The 19,381-nt window shown below is 45.4% G+C and overlaps 2 protein-coding genes across 2 annotated transcripts; both read right to left on the reverse strand.

Moving 5' to 3' along the window:
* Nucleotides 1-231: 231 nt before the first annotated feature.
* Nucleotides 232-9,988, reverse strand: gpia (glucose-6-phosphate isomerase a). Its single transcript, XM_067234623.1, has 18 exons — nucleotides 9,767-9,988; nucleotides 8,457-8,547; nucleotides 7,602-7,670; nucleotides 7,009-7,128; nucleotides 6,079-6,162; nucleotides 5,495-5,641; nucleotides 5,173-5,244; nucleotides 4,973-5,017; nucleotides 4,820-4,873; nucleotides 4,231-4,291; nucleotides 3,913-3,956; nucleotides 3,354-3,506; nucleotides 3,020-3,149; nucleotides 2,448-2,524; nucleotides 2,084-2,212; nucleotides 1,862-1,937; nucleotides 769-835; nucleotides 232-691 (listed from the first exon to the last, which is right to left on the reverse strand). Exons 1-18 carry the CDS (start codon nucleotides 9,883-9,885, stop codon nucleotides 568-570), a joined length of 1,662 nt encoding a protein of 553 aa, XP_067090724.1. The 5' UTR covers nucleotides 9,886-9,988; the 3' UTR covers nucleotides 232-567.
* Nucleotides 9,989-10,336: 348 nt separating this feature from the next.
* lsm14aa (LSM14A mRNA processing body assembly factor a) lies at nucleotides 10,337-19,108 on the reverse strand. Its single transcript, XM_067234713.1, has 11 exons — nucleotides 18,856-19,108; nucleotides 17,682-17,845; nucleotides 17,282-17,438; nucleotides 15,452-15,775; nucleotides 15,153-15,233; nucleotides 14,455-14,634; nucleotides 14,188-14,295; nucleotides 14,033-14,105; nucleotides 13,873-13,911; nucleotides 13,411-13,651; nucleotides 10,337-13,039 (listed from the first exon to the last, which is right to left on the reverse strand). The coding sequence occupies exons 1-11, from the start codon at nucleotides 18,974-18,976 to the stop codon at nucleotides 13,016-13,018; spliced, it is 1,512 nt and encodes a 503-aa protein (XP_067090814.1). The 5' UTR covers nucleotides 18,977-19,108; the 3' UTR covers nucleotides 10,337-13,015.
* Between the last annotated feature and the right edge of the window lie 273 nt (nucleotides 19,109-19,381).

The raw sequence follows: 19,381 nt of genomic DNA on the forward strand, positions 1-19,381 counted from the left end.
GGCCATGACTTGGGTACAACCAAAGGGTGCCATGATGATGCCATTCAACAGTGCTTGTATCTGTCATGTCCTCTCGGTTTACGATTGTTTTGACAGTTTGCCCATTTGGATAAAATAATTCCAGGTTTCATGTCTTGGTAAAAAAAAAACCTGTGTCTCTATTTTCACTTGTGACCGTGTCAAATCATATCTTTCAAATCTTATCTTGAAGAACACACACAACCCATGGTATAAAGTGACAATTATGACATTTATTGGTAAGTCAATGCCGACTATGTTTAAAGTGAAGGTTGGGGCGCAAAGACACCTATAATAGTATCTGCACATTGAAGGTTAGTTTAGCTTCTTCCTGAAATGATCAGTTGTATAATCCATTATCAGGTTACACATCTACATAATACCATCTCACCATGCACAAGAAACACTCAAATAAACAGATTGGTGATCACAAAACATAAAGTGCTGGTTCTGGTAGGGTGATGGGACTATGTGGGGAGGACATGATGGTGTAGTTCAGCCAATGTATTCTCATAGGGTTCAAAGGTCATGGACGAGGAAGTGGGAGGTTCAGGCAGAGTTCTTCTTGAGGAAGTTGATGAGCCCGTTGGTGGAGGAGTCGTGGGAGTGGACCTCAGAGTCGTCCTGCAGCTCAGGCTCTATCTGCTTGGCCAGTTGCTTCCCCAGCTCAACACTGCAGGATATCAAATTACAGTCAGGACACAAACCCTGTTTGTCATTCTGCCAACTGGGTAAATGAGAATCACTTACCCCCATTGGTCATAGCTGTTGATGTCCCACACTACTCCCTGAACAAAGATCTTGTGTTCGTACATGGCTGAGACACACAGAGGAAGGGTTAGATAACAGATCCCAAGATCCCCTGTAGGTGCACACTTTCAAAACTATAAGTCTGGATCATCTGTGTATTTTCAGAAGACGCTGATCAAGTACTGCTTGTTCCGTCTGCTCACAGTAGAAAGTAGTAGTAAGACTGTACACGAAACATATACAGTATGATTAAAGTGATTATATTCAGCCTGTAGCAAGTCATGGCATGAGCCCCCCCCCTCTTCCACCTGAGCCCCCCCCTCTTCTACCTGAGCCCCCCCCTCTTCTACCTGAGCCCCCCCCTCTTCTACCTGAGCCCCCCCCCTCTTCTACCTGAGCCCCCCCTCTTCTACCTGAGCCCCCTCTCTTCTACCTGAGCCCCCCCTCTTCTACCTGAGCCCCCCCTCTTCTACCTGAGCCCCCCCCTCTTCTACCTGAGCCCCCCCCTCTTCTACCTGAGCCCCCCCTCTTCTACCTGAGCCCCCCCTCTTCTACCTGAGCCCCCCCTCTTCTACCTGAGCCCCCCCCTCTTCTACCTGAGCCCCCCCCTCTTCTACCTGAGCCCCCCCCTCTTCTACCTGAGCCCCCCCCCTCTTCTACCTGAGCCCCCCCTCTTCTACCTGAGCCCCCTCTCTTCTACCTGAGCCCCCCCTCTTCTACCTGAGCCCCCCCTCTTCTACCTGAGCCCCCCCCTCTTCTACCTGAGCCCCCCCCTCTTCTACCTGAGCCCCCTCTCTTCTACCTGAGCCCCCTCTCTTCTACCTGAGCCCCCCCTCTTCTACCTGAGCCCCCCCTCTTCTACCTGAGCCCCCCCCTCTTCTACCTGAGCCCCCCCTCTTCTACCTGAGCCCCCCCTCTTCTACCTGAGCCCCCCCCTCTTCTACCTGAGCCCCCCCCTCTTCTACCTGAGCCCCCCCTCTTCTACCTGAGCCCCCCCTCTTCTACCTGAGCCCCCCCCCTCTTCTACCTGAGCCCCCTCTCTTGCTGAGCAGGCTAGGGCCTTGTGGCCCCATGGCCAGTGCTGCATACTTACCAACCAGGGCTCCCAGCATGAAGGGAGACAGCTTCTTGAAGACGATAGAGTTACTGGGCTTGTTCCCTTGGAATACCTTTTGTTGTTGTAAAAGACAAAGGGAATTAGTGCATTTCCATTTTAAGGACAATTCTGTATTCGATAAACTGTAAACGTAAAACTTTTTTTTTAAACTAATGCTATTTATCACTTAGACAGTGGCTAGACAGTGGATCCACTTACTTTATGAGGCAGCAGCTTCTCCAGGGCAGGTCCTGCCAGGCCGGTGGCCTCCAGTTCCTTCTTGGCCTCACCAGATGTCTTCCCTTTCATCAGGGCCTCCGTCTGAGCCAGGAAGTTAGCCATTAGGATCTAGAGGGGTGAAACAGGAACGCACACATCACAAGGTGAATCATATTACAGATAATCCTTTAAGATTGGTCTGACAGATGTAATAAAGCTAAAGTTAAGCTGCAGTTAATCTGTAGGAAGAACCCAAATCAGATATCAAGTTTGTGTTGATTTAGCAGGAACTGTTAAACAGTTGTTTTGATGAAGTAAGAATGAGCAAACCAGGCTAGTTTAAAGTCAGACGTTGTTGTCCTACCTTGTGATGCAGGTTGTTTCTGATGGGGTGCTGCGACTGGGCAGGAATGAGGAAGTCAGCAGGAATCATACGGGTGCCTTTTGGGAATCAAAATACTGTCCGTTAAATCATAACACAAAATGCTTCCCTATCATCTTATAGTCCTGCAGATTTAATATCCAGGTAGAAATACTGCAAAAAAACATGGGTGGTTTGGTAGTCATCTCTGCGGAGAATTGGCAATTTTATCTGCAATGTGAAGTTGTGACAACAACTTCACATTGCGTCATAATGTGTATTTCTACATTTACATTTATTCATTTAGCAGACGCTCTTATCCATAGCGACTTACAGTAAGTACAGGGATATTCTCCCCGAGGCAAGTAGGGTGAAGTGCCTTGCCCAAGGACACAACGTCATTTGACACAGCCTGGAATCGAACCAACAACCTTCAGATTACTAGCCCGATTCCCTAACCACTCAGCCACCTGACTCCCGGTGACTCCCAACTCACCTGACTTTCTACACATTATGACAGCACACATACTGTACTAACCACTTCTGTTTCCAAGTGTGTTATGAAGATATGATACCTTGGTGGATCAGCTGGTAAAAGGCATGCTGCCCATTGGTTCCTGGCTCGCCCCACACGATTGGTCCAGTATGGTAGTTAACACGGGCGCCGTCTTTAGTGATGTACTTCCCGTTTGACTCCATATCGCCCTGGCAACACGTGATAGTCACGGCATGATTAAAGTGTACAAACTACTGATTAAATCATTACAAATGAACCAATAACGAAGAAACAAGATTGACTAAAAACTGTATTTAAAACCTCCAGCCTAAACAGATGCGTGCCCCTCTCCCCCTACAATCCCAGCAGATGGTATCTTCTGGCACCAGCCTGTGTGTGATTGGTTAACTGACCTGTTGGAAGTAGGCAGCAAAGCGGTGCATGTACTGGTCGTAGGGCAGCATGGCGTGGGTCTCGGCCTGGAAGAAGTTGATGTACCAGACGCCCAGCATGGCCAGCAGCACTGGGACGTTCTGCTCCAGGGGGGCGCTGTGGAAGTGATTGTCCTGGCAAACAAACACAGATGAGAGGGGGAATGAGTTTAGCTCAGTGGTAGCACATGAGGTCCCAGGTTCAAATCCCTCCAGTACATAGCCTATACATTACGTTATTACAGGTGAGTAAGTCTATGGGGCAAAAAAAGTTTACCCCCCCCAAAAAAACAAGTTTTGAAAGGTTAAGTAAAAAAAGAAAAAAAGAAAAGTGAAACAAGGGTCAATGTGTGAAGACATTTTGAAAGGATCATCTTTGGGGCAGCAAATGGCACTATCAAGCTTCCATAAGTGTTCTAGAAGAACCTGCCATCTAGATCACTATTGAAGTTCTCTGTGTCTGCTTTGTGGGTGTTACAGGAAGTGATGTCGTGCCCCCTGTCCCATGGCTGTTGGAGGTTTCATAGATAAAGGTGCTCACCATCCAGTGAGCTCCAGAGAGAAGCTGCTCAAAGTTGTCAAAGCCTGCAGGACGAGGAAGCAGAGTCAGGAATAACTGAGCGCATTGAAACAACAGTATCAAAAGTCATGTCTACATGCACCACCAGAAGAGTAAATGTAGTTTCTCCATTCCTTAAAACAGACAGTGTGCTTATCCATCCGCCTCACAGGTGTCATGCATTTACCTTACATCTTACAGCACTTGTAGTTTTCACTACAAGCTTGACCCTGTGTCAATTACCAAAGTGCACCACAAGCAAAGGTCACAACCAAACATACCAGCAGGGCACAGACATACCTATGTGCAGTGCAATGGACAGACCAATGGCTGACCACAGTGAATAGCGTCCTCCAACCCACTGAGAATAAGCAAACATAACATCACAAAGTCAATAACGACACACAGGACAGGTCACATCGTTGCATCATCGTCAGGTTCAACAAAAAACGAAGGGGCCCATTTCAGTTAAAAGGATATAGTGCAAGTCTCAAACCAGGAAGTCTCATTTACAACACTGGTGGCTGGGTTTCAAAACCCTTCATTGTGTGGCATGATTGATTCAGAGGGTTCGAATGGAGAAGTTTGGAAACAAGCAGCATTGTTCCACTAAACAGCTGCATTCCAACTTGCTTTTCAAATGCTGGAAATGCCACAGAGGGAACAAGGCAAGCCACTTCATAAATATATTCCAAATGTATTTCTATTGCAGATATTTTAATATATGAGCAAGGTATCGCGCAGCATGCAGTGGAATGGTTTTCATACAAGTCAGAACACATCATTTAAAAACTCCAGCACGAAGCTTCACAACATTTGACAGTTTAAAGAAGTTACTGTCATTCCTAGTCAGTCAGAATCTCCCTCAGAAAGCCCAGTGAATACTCACATCCCAGAATTCAAACATGTTGTTTGTATCAATGCCAAAGTCCTTCACTTTGGGCTGGAAAGAAAGCAAGGACAAGTTAATATTAGTAATACTCTAGTGTTGATTACCTGGCTTCAATATTAGGGAGATCACCAATTTAAAATGGCTACTTACTGCATTTGTGGAAAGCGCCACAAAGTGCTTGGCCACGGCAGATTGCTGTGAATAAATCATACCACATAATTTATGTGTGACATTCAGACTGTCTGCAGAAACACAAACTCAGCCAATGATCTGAACCTATCGAATCATGGGATTGGCTGTGAGCAAAACGTTGTCCAACCTATTGGATGTCAGGAGACCAGTCTACTCACGTCATTGGCTGTCTTGAGGAGCCACTCCCTGGCAGATTCAGCGTTGGTGATGGTCTCCTGGGTGGTAAATGTCTGAGAAAATGGCAAAAGTATGAGTCCAGACCAGCAGGACCACGGCACCTGACCCCGAAACACTCAAACTAATTCTACATTCACTGGTAGGCTGCACCACCGCTGGTTGGAAATTCATAGACAAGCTTAAACTGCAACATTCTATATTTAGAGTAAAATCTCTTTGGCCAGAGATTAAGCCCAGTTTAGATCAATGTATCCATGGCAACAAGTACATGTGTCATGTCTATATAAAGACTATCTCACACACCTTCGAGGCGATGATGAAGAGAGTGGTCTCTGCGTTGAGCTTGGCCAGGGTCTTGGCCATGTGCGTGCCGTCGATGTTGGAGACGAACCAAACATTGGGCCCGCCTTCGGAGTATGGCTTCAAGGCCTCCGTCACCATCAGGGGTCCCTGGGGCGGAGCACACGTTCACATAGCTTTGATGCAGCCGTCAACCATGCTGATAGCATTAGCGTGCTGTTGTTATATACAACAGCATAGTGTTAGCATTAGCAAGCTCAAAAGGAATAGTACAGCTATAGGTTACGCATGACTCACCTCACTCATATAGGCACGAGAGTCATCCAGCACACAGAATAGTAGCCCATACAATTACTATTATCTCTCTGCCAGTGCCACATTAGAAACAGCAGGGAGTCAGGTGGCTGAGCGGTTAAAGAATCGGGCTAGTAATCAGAAGGTCGCTGGTTCGATTCCCAGCCGTGCCAAAATTACGTTGTGTCCTTGGGCAAGACACTTCGCCCTACTTGCCTCGGGGGAATGTCCCTGTAATTACTGCAAGTCGTTCTGGATAAGAGCGTCTGCTAAATGACTAAATGTAAACTCACCAGGTCAGAGCCACCGATCCCAATGTTGACGACATCAGTGATGCCCTTCCCGCTGAAACCCTTCCACTCTCCACTGCGGACTTTCTGCAATACGAAAAACAAGTTTTAGTTTGGACCCGTAGTTCTCTCTTCCCCTTTTCAGCCTCAAAGGAAAGTTGAAAGCGAGTTATTTATATGGTGCACCCGTGCAGTTGCCCCGGCTATACTTCTTGTCCTTGATTATCTGTTTGCGCCACTTTGGATTAAGAGTATTCTAAACAACAAAATACTGGAATCAGGAAATCAGATATAGCATTTTTTCCATAGTTTAAGATAAATAACCCCATAAATTCACAAGTCTGAATGAGATAACAGGCCTCCTGTCCTGAGCCCTCACCTGAGCCCTCACCTGAGCCCTCTCACCTCAGCCCTCTCACCTCAGCCCTCTCACCTCAGCCCTCTCACCTCAGCCCTCTCACCTGAGCCCTCTCACATCAGCCCTCTCACCTCAGCCCTCTCACCTCAGCCCTCTCACCTCAGCCCTCTCACCTGAGCCCTCTCACCTGAGCCCTCTCACCTGAGCCCTCTCACCTGAGCCCTCTCACCTGAGCCCTCTCACCTGAGCCCTCTCACCTGAGCCCTCTCACCTGAGCCCTCTCACCTGAGCCCTCTCACCTGAGCCCTCTCACCTGAGCCCTCTCACCTGAGCCCTCTCACCTGAGCCCTCTCACCTGAGCCCTCTCACCTGAGCCCTCTCACCTGAGCCCTCACCTCAGCCCTCACCTCAGCCCTCACCTGAGCCTTCACCTGAGCCCTCACCTCAGCCCTCACCTGAGCCCTCACCTCAGCCCTCACCTGAGCCCTCACATCTTGTGAAATATGTATGAGGGGACAGAAAGTTTCTATGATGTATAGATACAACTGTGGGATCTGTGCTGCAGTCCAACTCACATGACAGAAGGCCTTCATCTTGTCCAGAACCCTGTTGACCTCTGGCATGACATCGCTCCCGTCTACGAGGATGGGAGCATTGGAGCGGTTACGCAGCGCAATATGGAGCACAGCCCGGCCCTACACACACACGAACACACACAGTCAGCTAATGGGCTGAATATTGTATTGTGGATGTCTGCTTGCACACAATATTCATGCTGTAAAATGAACAAATTACCTTTAGCCCCACTATAATGTGTGAATGATGAGTTGTAGCCTAGTCAATAAATGTGCCGTGTCATTGAGGAAGTAGGTTTTTGTTACAAAGTGGCAGGCATTGCTTAATGAATAGTGTAAATAGAGGAAGGACAACCATCCGGAATGACTTGCAATACTACCAACCTCAATAAAGCAGTAGACAGAAGTGTTTTGTCATAGTGAGCTGGTGTAGTTAAATTCACACACTAATTACTATTTATTATTAGTAGTAACCTGGCAGTGTTTGCCATTAAAGCTTACAAAACATTAGCTTGTCTGACAAATTGTGATGTTCTACAACATGTTACACAAACACACTTCTATCAATATAATTTGTATTTGTGGTCAGCTACCTCAGTGAAGTTGATCTTTTCTCCTGAGAACATTTTCTCTCTTGCTTCCTCCACTCCCCTCGACTTGGCCTGGAAACACAAATCAATAATAAGTTGACAAAAAATATTATATATATGTATATAAATATATATATTTCTGGCTGATCTTTGACAATTTCATCAAGACAATGTCAACAGATTATGACAAAACAGAACTGTCTTTAGCTAGCCTCTTCTTCCTCCTCAAGAAGGAAGAACAATGCCCTGTTGCGTGTTTAAATTACCACACTCCCAGACCGGCGAGACAAAAAAGATATAGTTGCAGCACTGAACCTTGAAGACACAGATGTCAAGGTTTCTTTGTTAGAACAGTTGTTTCTTTAAACAGCTACCATTAACAGGTTAAGTGAAATCGATTGACTTCATGTTTATATTTCTGAAGTGAACAATCATATTAACATACTAACAAGAGACATTTAATGTATAGTACCAAGTAGTTCAATTATAAAACTAGCTTTAGATTACTCAGCAGTTAAATACATATTTTTAGTAAACAGATGCCACCCATCAACATCTGGTAGACAATAGGCCTAATAATCAGTTATCCAGGTAGGACTTAACAAGGTACTCAGACCTATGAAGAGATGAGCTTAAGGTTGATTAAGACTGACAGCTGAAGTCTTAGACAACCCATGCTGAGTAGTCACACCTACAAATGGCGGTTCAGAAGCGTTAGATGTTAGTCTTTTTTAATCAACTTTAGCCCATTCAGGGCAGGTATGGAATGATACAAGTTAGTGAGTGTTGCGTGGATAACAAAAGATCCTGGTCTAGAGTACACCCGAACTGGTGTGGAATGAAAAATATGCTTTATACCATTGCCAGAAGCATCTGCATGACTTCCTCATTGATGAGATTCTTGGAGTAATCCAGCAGAATTTCTCCATCGTCTGTCTCAAGGGTTGTGCTATCAGAGAAGGAAGAACCATGAATCACAACTCAGAATTTGTCATAATAATGTACTATAAAAACTGTAGTGCAAATGATGGTAATTGTGTTATATGACATTCATAGTAAAACTCCCACAATGTTTATATTATTAAGAATGACCAACTGTGTAATCAATGTGATTTTTCAACCGTTTCTTGTTGATTCCACAAATTGCGTGCAGGTGTTGCATGTAATCCGCAATCATGGTGCATAGTTAGCCTGCCCGCTGCATCCAAACTACAGGATGGAGAAAGTACACCATGTTTCACGAGCACCAGCCGTCAGTGCTCATGGGCGTAGCTGTTGCCACCTCGATTACATTAGCTTTATCATACCTTTAGATCAGTAGTGTTGTCGCAGCTACAGAAAAGTAATATAAATCTTTGTTACATGGACACATTTAATGCAACAATGGGGACGTGCCTCTTGTGCTAGCATGGTTCCTGACAGCAAGGTGTTGCGCTGTCACGCCCGTACGATGTGCAGAGCAGCACGTATGTCGGAAGGATGAGTGAAAAGCGAAAGACGCGACTTTATCCACACTGTTCGTGGTGTTTCAAACTAAGGCTGCCAGTGTCAGCACAAGCTTTCGCATGCATGGTGCGTTCCTACACAACAGGCTTCGTCACGAAAATCCTTTATTAACAAATGATTAGCAAACAGCGAAAACGTGAAGGCAGATCCCTAATTTAAGTTAACATGCAAACTGGCTAGCTAATATGGACCCTAGGACTGGGCCCAAAGCTTGTGGGCTAGCAGCTATGGCTAATGCCTTTGACAACGATTCTGCCTTTACTGAAAGACAGCGAGTATTTCAATGTATGAGCAATCGAATTGTGATTTAATTCTGAAATGGAAAGTGAGTGTTGGAAATGTTTACATTGCAGACTGATATGACAATGATAACCAGTCAATATCTAACAATGACCTTGCACTCATACTGCCTGTATAGAGCAACCTCTAGCATTATCTAGTCAATGGAAAATTACATATGCCCGTTTAAACAAAATATAAAAAATAAAAAGTACCCATATTTTAAATTATAAGGCAAACCAACCAATTTCAACATTGTGCAAGAGCATCAGTCTACATATCTGTACTATTAACCCTAAAAAAAGGTACGTAATTCTGGTATCACAGATAAACATTGCTAAAAGCCAACAGTGTATGTCTACTTTGCACTTATTTTTGCTCACCTGAATTTGCTGAATCTAGCCTCGTCAGCGTCAAACATGCTCCTCATATTGAGATGTCCTGCCTTTGATTTGTACCATTGTTCAAGTTTCTGGTAGTTTGGATCATTTGCTAGTCCCATGGTGATGGTTGAATTGATAAGTGGTCCCCTTGAAGTGTCCAGGCGCGTGTGAAAGACCTGTTCTGTTGTAGCGGAATGAAAAGGACAGTTCGGTGCGAGTAGGAAGTGAGTGGATGGTTCCCCTTAAACAGTAGATTCATCTAGACCACGCCTGCTCTATTACATCAACTGGTCTCCTCCCTCTTTGATGACACAACATGGAGTAAATTGAAATCTCTCAACACAAATACACAAGATGACGGAACCACGGATTACTTTCAAGTGACTTAACCAACAACCAGTTAAATGATGTTATCCGATTTCAATTCAATTTCCTGATCCTAATTGAAAATTGACACGGTTTGCACAACTACAGAACGAGTCAAATGAGATAATACATAAAAGATCTGCTCAAGACAACTGGACTGGCGGCACAGAAGATAATAGGAAACAAAGATAAAAACACACAAAGTAATGAACAACGTTTTATTTTTATGCTGCGAATAAAACCCCCAGTCTGCCGAGGCGCACGTATGAGTGACGTCATGCTGGGTGGGTTTAGAGACACAACACGTAGCTACGACTCCAGACTGTTAGGAACATTAACCATCAGAAAACAACGAAAAACATGACCTTGTTCTGTATGTAGAATGTGTGTGTGTGTGTGTGCTCGATGCTCCAACTACCGCAAGACGATAGAGTCCGTTATTGCATCACCATCTCTGTAGTTTGCCTGTCATGATTTTGGTGGATTCTGACTAGCAGGACCATCATGCAGTGTTCGGTGCATTTCTGACAACAGTCGAAACTTTGTGGCGTAGGGGTAAAGGGCAATTATTTCACTAGGCACATGATACCCACCCACTTCATGTTCTTGTAACACCCCTCACGCATTTTAAAATTGGTTTTGAGAAAGAAATTGAGAAAGCGTTGTGGCGACATGACAAAAACGATTGAGTAAGACAAAAAGAATGCGACAGGGTACTAATCCTGTTAAACTGAGTCCGTCTAAACTTTATCAGAACACTACCAAGATAGGTTATCTACTTCATGTAAAAATTAGTTTCAGACTGGGAAAACGGTCACCCATTTATTTCTGTGCCATAATGCAAAAGAATAGCTAGATCATTCGAAATAAGTGTAACACATCACTTTAACTTGGTGCCTGTTTTAGTAGTCCATTTAATTTTAAAACAAACTTCTTTTTTTAAATAAGGACCACCTACTTCAAACAATGTCCAAATTTTATTTTACACTGCAGTGAGCACTATATTGCCCAAGTTTCATATTTCCAAAATATGCAAATGTTATGACCAACGTTTGGTACTACTAGCATCTCAATGGTGACCCTAGTTATTCTGTAGCATTAAGGCACTACAGGAGTAATTACGCCTATTTCCTGAGAACACTGAAGTACTTTGCTGTCTTTTAGTCATCCCGTCATTTGCACACAAAGGCTGTAATTTTTTCTAAGCCAAACGCATACATCTGTAGAATCCATGTTAAGGAACCAATATTCCAGGAATCCAAGGCCAAACTGAAAACGTGTCCGCAGTCAGCAGGGGGTATTGTACCATGATAAGATTAACGTAGTCATCAACAACTGTACTGGAATACAATCTCAGGATTTACAGATTTACAGAGGACACCACTTTATAAAACAACTTTCAACATTGTAAAAGTGCAACTGTGTACATTTCCTGCAAGATCCAAATCAATATTTTAAGTACTTCAATCATGCAGATTGGCATCTGACAATATTCAGTGAAAGTTCATAATGTTCCTGTCAAATTTTTGCCAATTCTGCCTGATCATTCATATCTTAAAAACATAAACCTCAGTGTATTGCTAAGTAAGGGCTAATTGCTGAACTCAAAAAGCTATTTAATTCAAAACATTTTGGATGACCAATTACGTTGACATCACTTAGCAAGCTATGAACCTTTCTGCAGTTCCATGGACCAGTTAGTGGCATCAAATGGTGTTTGGTTATTTTGGAATTTGCTAAATCATACATTGATCATGAAGTGAATGGCTTGGTTAGTTTATGCTGTACTATGAAAGGGATTCAGTGTGTTGGAACGCATTTCTATTTCATGTCAGAATGGGTGCTGAACTATACTGAAATATGATGACATTTTGTGTCCACAACATAAAAGCAAGTACCCCCCCCAAAAACACATTATGCTAACGTATTAAATAGCTTTCCCACCAGGCCGCTAACATAGTGCAACCCTTCTCGACTGGCCCATTAGCCAAGAAGTATGTAGATGAAGTGTTTAGTCAGTCCACATAGGTCGACTGTAGCAAACAGCAGCATCTTAAACTATTCACATTACCAGTAGCCCTTAAGTACAGGGCATAAGCCTATACAATATATGAAGGACATCACAAATCCTATGACCCTTTACCCATCTGAATCCCAATACCTAGTTATGCAACTGGAACAGAACTACATTACAGAACTAGAAGCCCACATGTCAACATCTAACATTCTCCCCCTCTACACTTCAATGAAGAATGTCATGGCAACCAGATGGATCCCTATTGGTTAGAAACCACATGAGCGTGAGGACAACCGGACAATAAGGGATGAACAAAACAAGATACGAGTATAAAAAAAAAAAGTACCGCTATTTGAGAAGTGGGGTAGCTAGCTAGGTACAAGTATGTTTAGATGTGTAGTAGAAAAATACACAGCAGAAAGCTGTGATTGAGACCACAGACTATTTTGGTGCCAACGTACAGAGTATATCCCAAAAATAAAGCTATGTCATTAATCATCACAGTGGGACAGCAGGCCCCCATCACCCAACAGAATATTATCAAATACAAGTTTAGGAACGGGTGGGTGGGGGGGAGAAACTGAAAAGAAAAATACTGTCATCCCTATGAAATATGATCTTTATACACAATGTCAGACACCTTGAAATAGGTCGTAGAGAGATCTTGACATTTTGTGACGGATTGCATCGTTTCCATTATTGAAGGATACGGATAAGAAGTTGCATTCAAGCAGTCTACCCCAGTGCTGGTGACAAATATACAGCTAGTACACAATCTTCATTCTTTTAGTCAAAAAGGGAGCAACCAAAACAAATTTTATAGCGCAAGTTGTTGCCCCTGTCCTTGGATCCTTCCTCCAGCTGCCTTACACAGCCACCTTGTTGTCCTTCTGGAGAAAAGGGAAGATGACACACCACAGACCGGATATCATTTTTCTTTTCCCCAGGATCTCTGCACACTTAAAACATGTTTTACTTCTACTACTACGCTCCTTTACCGGGATACACAAAACAAGGGAAATCCTTTCAGTACATCCAGTGTTAAATGACAAGAAACTGCATTTTGATCGGATACTTACCAAGAAAAGAAATGTATTACCATTAATATTTCTGTATTTTTTTGTTGTGCCTAAAGTGACTAACCATGCATTCTCTTCCTTGTAGGAAAAACCAGAGAAAGTATTCCTGTGGTTGATGTTTGGATAGCGACAAGGATGATTTCATAACTTCAAGACTGAACCTGGAAAATAAAATGATTTACCCTGTACTCTGAGAAGTCAGCGAACTCCCGTCCTCCCTGGCTGCCCCGGTATCCTCCCCTGTAGCCGCCTCCTCCATGCGGTGGCCCAAACGACCCCCTGCTAGCTGAGCGTCCTCTGCCCCCGCGGTAGCCCATCCCACCACGGCCCCGGTAGCCGCCGCGGCCCCGGTTCTGGCGCAGGGGGATGCCGAACGTTTCTGCGTTCATCCGTCTCTCCTCGGCCCAGGTCTGCCTTCGTTCCCTGGGACACAGAGCTTAGCGTTAGCTTAGCATTAGCTTAGCGTTAGCTTAGCGTGGAGCTAAAACTCAGCCTGTGGCTACAAATACTGTGAAAAAACCTCTATACAATGAGCAGATCTATGAACAGATTTCAAGATGGAAAGCGCTACTGAGAAACCCAGCAGTCGAATTGTTTACTGTTGTATTGCAAGAGATCAAATATGAGAAGTCAGCAAAACAAACCTTGGGAAGCCAGTGTTTCCAGCCCTTTCAGCTGCTTTCCTACAAAACACAACAGGAAGTCATGAGTGAGGATCACTTCACAAGCCAACACATGTATCACATGTATTCCTCAACCAAATTCAATGCATGTGTGGAAAGGTGGATGGAGATGGGGAGGTACCTGGTATCGTCGCAGGAGATGTTGTCAAAGAAGGACTTGGACTTGTCGTAGTAAACATTGCCTCCCAGACCGTCTCCTGTTCCCCCCCCTGTTCCCCCTCCTCCTCCTCCTTCCCCCCCCCCCTCCTCCTCCTCCTCCTACTCCTCCCCCCCCACCTCCTCCCCCTTCCTCCTCTGCATTCCCCTCGCTGTTCTGGGTCTCCACCCCCGAGTCGCCCTTGTCCTCGCCGTTCAACGCCTTCTCCGGCTTCTCCGTTTTCTCATCTAGGAGGAGAGAAAAGAAAAATCTGTTGAATATGGACCTGCATGAAAATGCAATCAGCCGTCAATGCCAAAATAAAACTCTTCAAAAAATGTAAAAAACTGCTGCAAATGACCGGTCTGAGCTCCGTGACTGTGCAGAGGCGCTGGTTCGTTGGTTACCTTTCAGTTTCAGCTTGCTCTGGAATTCTCTGTCTATGTCCTCCTTGTTGAACTGGGCGTTGGCACTCTCAAAGTCAAAGTCCTTCTCGAACTTCATGGGCCCATCTCGGCGCACGTTGAAGCGACCCCTTCCGCGGTGCCCGCCTCCACGGCCTCGCCGGTTGGCGGGGGCAACGCCAGCTGAGAAGAGGATGGGTTAGTGACCTACAGAAAATGGTTCTCAACACTAGTTCTCAAGTTTTATCAACACCACAATAAACAACCGATGGCCAAAAGTAAACAAACTGAAGTCATTATGAGGCAGATGTCTAATGGCAATGGAACACAGCACATAAATACCTACATATAAAACACTTAACTATGCTGTTTAACACCAAACAGTTAGTCTTGTCCAGTAATAGTAACTTACATGTAACAGAATTACATGAACATCATATACGCATTAACATGTAGTGTCCACACACCACACAAATAGATTTATGAAATATACTGGTAGAATGCTGTTAAACATCACTTACAGCAGGTCAATATGCGCTAATTAAATGAAAATACTCGTAAAGGAGAGAAGCTGTGCAGCTTAAAAGATGAGTTGCGAGCTTGACAGAAGTCACACGGCATGCAGTCTACATGGGCATGGGATGGGGGGGGACGGGGGTGAGGGTGAGGGGGGCGGGGGGGACGGGGGTGGGGGGCTTAACCTGCGGGCCTTTTAGTGGCATCTCTGCCTTCACCCCGGGATTGCTCAGACTCTGGTCTGGGTGCTTTCTGGCCATCAGTGCCTGGAATGGTACAATCCTTTAGTACTCAGGAACACCTCTTTTTTTTGGGGGGGGGGGGGGGGGGGGGTCCCCAATAACCCAGCACATTAAGTTGTCACATCTTTTGCACGTAGGAACAATTGCAAACACTGAAGGAAACTGTTCAAATACTTTTGTGATTCTCTCTGACTACAATGGTTAAAACACACAGACATTCACATAAGTATCAGAGGTCTCACCTGAGGAGCTGAAGATGGAGTGGATGAGCCCAGCTGTGGAAGCCCTGTCTGCAGAGATGTTGTGAGAGGCAGGGGCGTTGCGGGGCGCGGGCCAGCCCTGGGTGCTGCGACCCCCCCTGGCGTGCTCACCCCTCCTCAGGTCCGGCCCGTCCAGGTGCTGGGCCCTGGGGCCGGTGCTGGCGGCAGTTGGGGGGGCGGTACGGCCGGGGGCGGGGCTCCGACGGGTCAAGCCAGGCGCCGGTGCAGCTACGGAAGGCGTTGCCTGGACAGCCTGATCCAGGGTGGGACTCTTCCTCAGGGGATCCAGGGAAGGGCTGGAGCGACCTGGGGGAGACACACAGCTCAGTTCCACAACAGGAAATGCACAGTTTGGGGCCAAACTAAAATCGCAAAGATTCACTCAACTGGATCGTCCATCACAACTGGTTTCAATGATGTGTCAATATCAAATTTGAAACTCTACAATGCTTGAGCTGTAAAACTCATGCATCATCTGAGAATAATAATGTGATTTTCAAGCAGTTTGTTTACTGGAGCATGCGGTTATTGAAGGACTTATTCAAACTGTGGTCCTTTGGAAAATGAATAAATGGTGCAGAAAGATAAATCGATATCAAAGTTTGAATCTTAATATCCCTAATGGCACATTAACATTCTAGATGTGGCGTTCGTAAACAAGGTCTTGGCTCCCGGTTCAGTTCCGTATACAATTCAAAATCCTCCTGTTTACATTCAAGGCCATCTACAACCTCACCCCCCGTATCTGTCTGATCTCCTCCAGGGTCCCACTACCTCCCGCTCCCTCAGATCCTCTTCCTTCATACACCTGTCTGTCCCCTCTGCCCGTCTCACCACCATGGGGAGTAGAGCATTCAGCCGCTCTGCTCCTCGTCTCACCACCATGGGGAGTAGAGCATTCAGCCGCTCTGCTCCCTGTCTCACCACCATGGGGAGTAGAGCATTCAGCCGCTCTGCTCCTCGTCTCACCACCATGGGGAGTAGAGCATTCAGCCGCTCTGCTCCTCGTCTCACCACCATGGGGAGTAGAGCATTCAGCCGCTCTGCTCCTCGTCTCACCACCATGGGGAGTAGAGCATTCAGCCGCTCTGCTCCCCGTCTCACCACCATGGGGAGTAGAGCATTCAGCCGCTCTGCTCCCCGTCTCTAGAATTCAGTGCCACCCCAACTCAGAAATATTGATTCATTTCAAATTGGAACTCAAAACCCATCTGTTTAAAACTGCTTATTCCATTTATTGTCAATTAAAAAGAATTGTATTCTTTATTTTGCTGCTTTTAAATGTGTTTTGTACCCTGTACGGTGTCCTTGAGTGCCGAGAAAGGCGCTTTTAAATAACATGTATTAAGCTTTAGCCATCAGGGAAACAATTAAAAAGCATAAGAAGCCAATAGGAATACAGGCGTGTTCAGATGCTAGGTCCCTAGTTCATTCTCAAAATGGAAGCTCCTTCATCAACATTGGGGGGGAAAAGAAGAGACACCCTGCAGGGTCCCCTCCCTGGTTACTGCACTCTGACCAAGACTCATCCTTGGGCAGGCTGGGTGGGAGCTGTGGAGATCCTTCTCGTGTGGTGGCCATGCTGTGCAGAGGAACCCTGTAGATGGCCTGAACAGTGTTGAGATCTGTCGCACACTGCCCTGGTCCATGGCCAACCACTTCTCTCTCACACTTTACAGTACCCTGAGCCCTGTCTCTTCCCTGACACATGACCCTGTAAACACCCCCTGCCGTGCTACGCCACCAAACCTCCCTGACCGTGTGCATCTCCCAGTCGCTCCTCACCATAAAGATCCCCGCTGCGAATCTTACCAACACCGACGGCTCCAAACTGCGGGGAGACGAGGGGGCTGGTGGTGAACTGGCCGTACTGGGGAACCGGGGCCCGGTTAAACAGACCATAGGACCCCCCAGGTTGGAAGGGCGGCGCGGGGGCAGCAGCAGGTGGTGGAGCAGAGCCCAAGGAAGACTGGGGTGGAGAACAGGAGGGTCAGGGGTTAACGGCAAGGATTGGTGCAGCACTTTGTTGAACCGTTTCCTGGAAGTATAACCTAAATCATAGATTGATCTCCATCTTAACGTCTACATAAATGCATCCAGATCTTTACATTCTAATAACCATATATATTATATAAATAGAAATGTGTCATGGGAGGTCAGAGTAGATCTCATCATGTGGGTGACAGATGTGAGGATGTAGGCGAGGCGGCACCTGGACTATAGCAGGATCCTGGGGGTGAGAGCTTGTGGGTTTGGGGGGTTCACACACAGTGAGGTCCTTGATGTCGCTGCCTCGGAAGATGATGTACTCGAAGATCTCATCCCTGGGCGGGATGGGCCTGTCCGTGGGCCGGTCCTCTGTCCCAAACGAGCGAACTGTGGAGGGAGGCATTAGCTCAGCTGTAGCTCATGAGTTCAGAAGGTTCACAGCAATGTGTGAGGCAATTTCTGGATGTAGTGTTGGTTTGTTGTTCAGCATTGGCATATGTTTGACATACAGGTCCAGTTTTGGACATGGCTTAGTCCTGGACTGAACCTTTTCAATGGGGAAATTGAATTTCTAAATTTCTGAAGGACTAGGCTTAATCCATGTCTGGGAAACTGGGCTGTAGAGTTGGTGCATTTTGTTTAAGTATTAATACACTGCTGCTGCTACCTACAGACTGCGTGCCAATACGTGGCTTCTTGAACAAAGATGCTAGCTAGCTTTCCCCAGTCAATTCATCTGGCGCAAGACAATTAGTGCCCTGCATTCTGTAAATGACAACTTAAAAAGCGAGTTCTTGTTTTGCGTGGCTTGAATTACGTGCCTTTTTCCATTTAATTTTTACTGGATATCTAAAGTTAGCAAACCGGTTTAATTTACTGTCAATGGACTATGTTTTGCTAGTTAGCTAGCTAGGCATGCTTACAGTCTAGCTGCCGTGGTAACAGATGACTTGGACAACCTGGACGGTAAGCATGTGAACTCCCCCATTCAAACTTATAAATTGAGTTCACAAACCTTTTATTATTAAATTGTACAGGCCAACATGTATATATACTTTTGACTGAGTATACATTTGTAAAACACATATTATTTTGTTTCCCCGAATGGTTCCTATCTATGAATAGAGTGCGCTCTCTGACCACGTATGAGACGCTAGCTAGTCCATCATAACTAGCTCTACTACTAGCTAACATTACAGTACCCAACAAGTCAGTGCCTTGCAACTGGCAAACAAACAAGTAATATGGTCAAGATCAAGCTCAACAATACTGTATTTATGGCAGATCCTTACAGACAGCTTGCTAGTAAGTCTGACAAAAGCTAGAGCTAAATGTAATTGCTAATTGACGTCTTGCTATCCTAATGGCTAGCTTGCTATCCAGCGCCAGTACTTTACCTTTCGCAAGTGCGACAGTAGAATTTTCGGTATCAATAGTGTAAAGGATCCCCTCGTAGCGAATCTCGGCCTTCGAGATTAGGCTGATTTTGCTACCGATATAGGGAGTTCCTCCACTCATTTTGTCTTTTTAGACTATGATCTTTAAAGAGCAAAAATGCGGCGTTCTCCCTAGGAGCCGTAAATTAATTAGCAAAGAACCCCCTATTGCTTTCACTATTTTTGAACCTCTCTGACTTGCTATTCTTGTTGCGACCACAATATGGCTACCTCATTTTCCATCGTCGTTCTTAACGCGGGATTAACGAGACATCATAATATCGCGCGATTTCACAGTGCCTAGGAATAAAGAAAGCAATGGCATAGATCAAATATCTCCACACTGGTCACACGTTTTAACCCGAAGATAACAATTCTACGAGCTTATTAACATTCATGTTCAATTTTATATCTTTAAAACATTGTAACTCAGCTAAAACGTTGATTTGATGCCAAAAAATTGACTTCTACATTCGAAGACATTTCT

Source organism: Osmerus mordax, chromosome 4, assembly GCF_038355195.1.
Source record: "Osmerus mordax isolate fOsmMor3 chromosome 4, fOsmMor3.pri, whole genome shotgun sequence".
In the NCBI taxonomy this organism is placed as follows: Eukaryota; Metazoa; Chordata; class Actinopteri; order Osmeriformes; family Osmeridae; genus Osmerus; species Osmerus mordax.

Bases quoted from the DNA above. Each gene is read 5' to 3' on its own strand.
- gpia (XM_067234623.1), bottom strand. From the start codon at position 9,885: ATGGGACTAGCAAATGATCCAAACTACCAGAAACTTGAACAATGGTAC. The intron at 3,507-3,912 runs GTGAGCACCTTT...TTTGTTTGCCAG, and splicing joins TCTCTGGAGCTCACTGGATG to GACAATCACTTCCACAGCGC. The intron at 836-1,861 runs GTAAGTATGCAG...TGTGTGTCTCAG, and splicing joins CATGCTGGGAGCCCTGGTTG to CCATGTACGAACACAAGATC.
- lsm14aa (XM_067234713.1), bottom strand. From the start codon at position 18,976: ATGAGTGGAGGAACTCCCTATATCGGTAGCAAAATCAGCCTAATCTCG. The intron at 14,635-15,152 runs GTTAAGCCCCCC...TCCTCTTCTCAG, and splicing joins TGCCACTAAAAGGCCCGCAG to CTGGCGTTGCCCCCGCCAAC. The intron at 13,912-14,032 runs GTACCTCCCCAT...TGTGTTTTGTAG, and splicing joins ATCTCCTGCGACGATACCAG to GAAAGCAGCTGAAAGGGCTG.